At 32.6% G+C, this 6,409-nt stretch overlaps 1 protein-coding gene across 1 annotated transcript; it reads right to left on the bottom strand.

The window, feature by feature from the left end:
- Nucleotides 1–251: 251 nt before the first annotated feature.
- LOC107002843 (40S ribosomal protein S5) lies at nucleotides 252–2,679 on the bottom strand. The gene is made up of 4 exons (XM_015201028.2): nucleotides 2,517–2,679; nucleotides 1,106–1,377; nucleotides 721–924; nucleotides 252–620 (listed from the first exon to the last, which is right to left on the bottom strand). Exons 1-4 carry the CDS (start codon nucleotides 2,619–2,621, stop codon nucleotides 566–568), a joined length of 636 nt encoding a protein of 211 aa, XP_015056514.1. The 5' UTR covers nucleotides 2,622–2,679; the 3' UTR covers nucleotides 252–565.
- Between the last annotated feature and the right edge of the window lie 3,730 nt (nucleotides 2,680–6,409).

The raw sequence follows: 6,409 nt of genomic DNA, 5'->3' as shown, positions 1-6,409 counted from the left end.
GTAAATGAAACAAAAGTAATATTTGAAGGCTATTGCAAAAACTTGTATGAACATTTAAACTCCAAACATTTCTACATTTTCCAACTTTGCAAGTTCTGCACAAACATCTAACGTCCAAATCTTGCTTCCAGACTTTACTTGTCTACCTTTATTAACTTTTTAAAAAAATCAACGAAAAAACTTGATAGCAGTTTACTGCAAAACAACATAATCTATCTTTTTAGAAATAAAAATGTAATGCTCAGCTGAGATTGAGTTAACAAGGAGAAAATAATGTCCGCCCGCATTGTGACCAACAAGACTGTTCAACCTATGTGAACAAAAGCTTGATAAAGAAGAAGCAGAAACACAACAACCAGACATTTTAACTGAGAATAACAGCAAGCTCAATTTTACTTTTTGCTAATTCCCCCATATAATATTCAATACCAATGTACTCCAAGTTTCCCAAACAGAAAAACTCGTTACTAGTTCCAAAATGCCTTTCTAGCAACTAAAAAATAAAGAACAAACGACGTTTCAAAGCAAAACTGTCCAACCAATAGTAAATATCCATACTGCACCCTCAACGATTGGCCTTGGCAACCCTCTCAATCTCATCCTTCTTCTTGATAGCATAGCTACACGTACATGGAATGAATAAGTAGGCAGAGAATATAGTTACATTTATTAAGGATTAAATGCATATAGGAGTAAAAAGATGGCAATAGAAAAGATTACCTGTTGGAAGATCCCTTGGCAGCATTAATGAGTTCATCTGCAAGGCATTCTGCTATGGTCTTGATGTTCCTGAAAGCACTCTCACGTGCACCAGTTGTGAGGAGATATATTGCCTGGTTGACACGACGGAGTGGAGAAATATCAACAGCTTGTCGCCTCACAACACCAGCAGAACCTATACGAGTTGCATCTTCTCTTGGTCCACTGCATCACATAGGTAAGAATATGGGAAGGAGAAAATGAGAATGACTACAATGTCTCAAGTATGCCGCGACATGGAAATGGAACAAAGAAGACATGGTATGCAAATCTTCTAATTAACAAGAACCTCAGCAAGAAAAAGTCAGAGCTAATAAATATGCAAAAATCAGAATAATCTCTAAACCTGTTGATAACAGCATCAACAATCACTTGGATTGGGTTTAGGTCAGTCAACAGATGGATAATTTCCATAGCATGCTTAATAATACGAACAGCCATCAACTTCTTCCCGTTGTTCCTTCCGTGCATCATCAGTGAGTTGGTCAACCTCTCCACAATTGGGCATTGAGCCTTTCTAAACCGCTTGGCTTGGTACCTCCCAGCTGTGTGTGGTGTATATGTAGGATGCTTGTTAGCAGTAGCAGTTATGTAATCCTCAACAGAAATATCAGCAATCTGCATGAGATAATAACATTTAAGAGAGAATTCAAGAGATCATATACTGAATTTCTCCTTTGAGCATTCCAATGAAGAATCCACCTACAATTACATTTCCAACTTAACCAACAAGGATTTCCCTGAACTCTCAGCAAGTAATTTTCAGTTGTATAAATCCACCATTTACAAGGCAACAATGACGAATAGGCACACCTTCTGTAAGGTTGTCCCAGTTGGCTTGTTATGGATTGGGGAAACCAACACTATTCTGTTCAACTTAAGCATATCATGTTTAGCGTGCATGTTTCTTTGAATAAGAAGATCAAGCCAGCAGGCTTTATAGTTGATAGAAATACCTAAGCAGTGTCGTGCATAGTGTTTCAAGTTTCCTAACCATGGTTAAGTATTCAATGCATTGGACTTGAGAACCGATAAGTAGGGATGAACATGGAAAGGTATGATACAATATTGAAAACTTCGGTTCAATAATTTTGATTTTTAAAAGTACTATACCATTACCATATCAAATTAAACCAGTATGTGCCGATACTTTTTAACTTTTGGTTTGGTAACCATTGTTTGTTCGACTTCGACTTACATATACTCATATAAATAGAGAATTATGTTTTGGCTTCTTTAGAAACTTCTTAATTATATCATATAAAGATCTTACTCATGTAAAAATATTCAAAAGAAAGTAGAAGCAATTCCATCACTTAATCAATTACACAAAAAGGACAATTCTAACAAGAAAGAGTAGTCAAAGCTTTCAATGTCTAAACAACTTTGAACTAATACTAGTTAATATATTTGTTAGTATTATAATACGATAAATGAATTGTATACCTAACTATACAATCTGTGAAAGTATTTGGTGATTCGATACATTATAAATAATATCAAATGTCATGATATTGAAACCAATGAGTCAAAAAATTTGGTTTCGGTATCTACCCTACCATGCCCACCCTTACTGATAAATCACCTCTGCTACACTACAATTAGAGTTTAGCTAACGCTAGAAACAAAATAATTCAAATGTTCATCTTATGATTTCGAAAATGCCTAGTTTCATCCGATTCGACATTAATGTTAGGAAAATAATGAAAAGATATAGGAATTGGAGAGGAATGAAATTGAAAGGGAAACAAACAAACCTGAACATCGTCATATGACCAACGATTGAAAAGCAAAACATCAGTGTGAGGCTTCTCTTGCTGCGGCTTTTGGTTGTCCACTGCTACTACTGAAGCTTCTTCCATTTTTCCTCTTTTTCTGATCGGTCTAAGGAGGTGTCGACTGGAGAAGAAGGAAAACCCTAAACCCACTTATACTGTCCAAAATAGCCTTCATTCTAAGATTGGGCTAAAAAGCCTATTTGGCCCACTTTTCCTAACTCAACTTGCTCCAGTTTGTTCTTTTGGCTACTTGCGCAACTTCTAAAGTTTTTCAATAAAAAATACTTATATAATATGATGGTATTGTATAAATATCAAATAATATATGTATGTATATATATATATATATGCATCACAACTATGCTAGCGTTTGGTTAAATATTTTTGGCAAATATAATTTGAGAAAAAATTTGAGTGAAATTTCACCTTGTGTTTGGTCATGATATTTGGGAAACATATTTCATTTTTTAAGAAAAATATGATTTATACCCGTAAATTTTAAAAACTATCACAACTAACCATAAATTTGTATTGCAAGTCAATTGGATCGTCGTTACAACAAATAACAAGTAGTGTCCTTGACACTCGAGAAATTTGGTAGTTTGGAGTTGAGTGAAACAAGCATCACTCCATACATCGTGGAGTAGACAAAGTACATGACTTTGTTACCCCAAGCCAATTGTTCGTCATTTTCATCAATAACCATATCAGGACTTTCATATTCACCAAATATTTTATTACTATTTAGAAGTTCACGTAAAAAATTATGTTTTACAACGCAAATAATTACAATAGAGGGTGTTTTTGTAAAAAATAAACATTTTATGTAAATTTCAATTTTTAGAAAACACTAATAATGAAATTTGACCCAAATATTAGAAAACACTATTTGAGAATTTGGGATAATAATGATAAATTGTATGGACAAACATAATTTGCCAAATTTCCCCCCAAATATTACTTTGAAAATCTACAGACAAACGGGGTATATATCTATATATTCATAGATGTTGTTATACGATTTTTTTTATGAGAAAATGATCAAAAGCCCCCATAATCTATATCTAGTTTTCCAACTACACACTTCAACTTTAAGAGAGCCTATCACCCACCTGAATTGTTTAAAATTGTAATAATTACACACCTAAAAAGCCACAACTAGATCTGTGTTGGCCTTTGAACTTCACACATTTACATATGAAAATTCAATTAATTCTTTTTCAATTTCTTCATAATTCCTTCCCACTTTTTTCTATATATACTCTTTCAATTTCTCAAATCTCCAAAATAACTTCTTCCCCTAATTCATTCAAATTCCTATGAAATTGTGAGGAACAAACATGAATATTGATAGCGGAAGTTTGTCAAGCGATATTTGAGTTTTGCTTGTCAGAGAACATGGAAAAATAATTTAAAAGGATTTGTGCATATCGCTGCTACGTCGAAGTTTTGCTTGCTTTGCCGAAGCTCGCTGGTCGCAAGGTTTTGTTGTTGTTGTAGTCGACCTTGTTGTGAGAACAGAGGTAGGTCTTCATGGTGGTTGTCTCGAAACGGGAAAGAGATAAGAGGAGAGGGGAAGAAGAGAACATGGTTTTGGTGGTGGTTTGGGTTTTGCCGAAGGCGGTGACAGTTATGGCTGATGGTCGAGCAACAAATGAGGGAGAACAAACGAAAGCACTAGCAATGTCGTTAATAGAGGTCAATTGAGATTGAATCCTTTTATCAATTAATTGAAATTTGAGATTGATAATTAAAGGATCTACAATAAAAAGGAAAAAAACATTCTCACTAGGAAGTTCAATTGAATTTGATGTAAACCCGATTCATCTATTTTTGGGAAAATGCTCAAGTACCCCCTTTCCCAATCTATTCCCGAAATCTCAGAGACACACTTATATCATACTAAGGTCATATTACCCCCCTGAACTTATTTTATAAATAATTTTCTATCATTTTTCGGCCTACGTGGCACTATTATGGATAATAAATTTACCACTCCCAGACACAAGTAGGCGTGTGGTGCCCGTGGTTAAGGATCTAATTTTGGGCTTCTGGGTCACAGATTGGTTCTCTGTTAGCTCAATTTTTAATGCATTTTCAGTTTCTTTTGAAAAATAAAAATATTGGGGCTTGGATTCGAACCCGTAATTCACACATGATAAAATCAGCATTAACACCATTTGGCCATTGGCGACATTTGACTTAAATAGACATTAATATAATATGGTATATGTAACAAAAAATTACAAACGGTTGAGACTTAACGAGTAATAATTTGATCATTCAATTAACCTAACGATATGACACCCATTACCTTTAAACCCTAGATCCGCCTCTGTCTGAAATTTCGAGCATAGATTGAGGGAATACTTATGCATTTTCCCTTTATTTTTTTAAATCTGATCCAGATTTCATTTTTGAATGATCAAAAAACATGTTATTTTATCTTTAATTGAATTGATTGTTTTTTTAAAGTTTTTTACATGAAAGTTTATAAGTTTGTGTGAAATCAACAATGATGAATTTGGTGTAAGAATTTGGTCTTTGTTGCTATGGAGAAGAAAAAAATAAATAAAAATACATATATTTATAAAAGAGATATTAAAATAAAAAATTTAACATTTATTTTTCGTGCTCACTCTCTTTGCCAGATAAGCATTCAGAGGGCTAATACTATCAGTTTATACACCTCGGGAGAGAGATAGAACTCCCGTAAAGTTAAAGTATGTAGTTGAAAATTCAAATACAGATTGGAGAGGTTTTTACCCATTTTCTCTGTTTTTATATTGCAGTAGTCTATTCAGAAATTCAAACTTGGGCTGGCTGGAAAAATTGAACCCTCTTTCACCACCCGGCTAAGGGTCACACTTGCATTAGTGGGGTCAAAAGTTAATTTATACACTTTAAAAATTGATTAAATATAAATCTATATACAAAGCTATTTTTCAACAAAATGGGTTCATTAACCCTTTGTAGGTCCGCCCTTGAGTTCAGTTTTCCTCTAAACATAAATATATATTTCTCTTGAAATTTTCATATATTATTCACTTGCAATAATAATTTACGTTTGCGATAAGTCAAATGTTAAATTTCAACGGACATCTAGCTCAAACATCTTTTAAATAACGGAAAGAGCCAAAAATACTCCTAAACAATAGGAAAAGATTTAAAAATCCCTTCATCTATCTTTTGGTTTAAAAATGACCTTTCATTCACCATTTTAGCTCACTTATACCCTCGAAACTAACAATCCTCTCTTTATTCTTTATTTTAAAAAAAATGTTTATTATGTGTCATTCTTCTATTGGATAGTATAGAGAATTCACCTCAATATTATTTTCTCATTATTTATCCAAACCAAAGCTACATATCTCTTCAAGACCCTATTTTTTTATATAAAAAAATATTATATTTTTTTATTATTTATTTATTTTTGGATCCAACTCATCTCCATTTCCTCAATTTTTTACTTACAATGAAGATTCATGATTAGTAAGTTATGAAAAAATTTATTATGTCTTAATCATAAAAATATGTTTCCTCCGTTTAAAAAATAATGGTCTAAGAAAAGAAAGAAGATTTTCTTAATTTTGTTGTTCTAAATTAAAGTTATGTCAAATGTAGCAAAATGTACTTTAATTTTGTGGTCTTAAACATGCCACGTGAAAACTTAAAGTTAAAGTTTTGCAAAAAAAAAAAAAAAGAAGAAGAGTAATTCTTTTTTAAACAGACTAAAAAGAAAATGAAATTATTCTTTTTTAAACGGAGGAAGTATTATCTTATACATAAGATATATCACCATATTTTTCTCTATTTTCCTACTATAATTTTCCCTATGGCTACCACTGTCCATCTACTATTTTTTTTTCATG

This window comes from Solanum pennellii, chromosome 11 (genome assembly GCF_001406875.1).
Source record: "Solanum pennellii chromosome 11, SPENNV200".
NCBI lineage: Eukaryota > Viridiplantae > Streptophyta > Magnoliopsida > Solanales > Solanaceae > Solanum > Solanum pennellii.
Note: the sequence above shows the minus strand (reverse complement) of the source record. Positions and strands in the feature narration are given on the sequence as shown.

Excerpts from the sequence above, each read along its gene's own strand:
- LOC107002843 (XM_015201028.2), bottom strand. The coding sequence starts at position 2,621 with ATGGAAGAAGCTTCAGTAGTAGCAGTGGACAACCAAAAGCCGCAGCAA. Across the intron at positions 925-1,105 it reads GTTGATGCTGTTATCAACAG|TGGACCAAGAGAAGATGCAA; the intron begins GTTTAGAGATTA and ends TATGTGATGCAG. Across the intron at positions 621-720 it reads GCCAAGGGATCTTCCAACAG|CTATGCTATCAAGAAGAAGG; the intron begins GTAATCTTTTCT and ends ATGTACGTGTAG.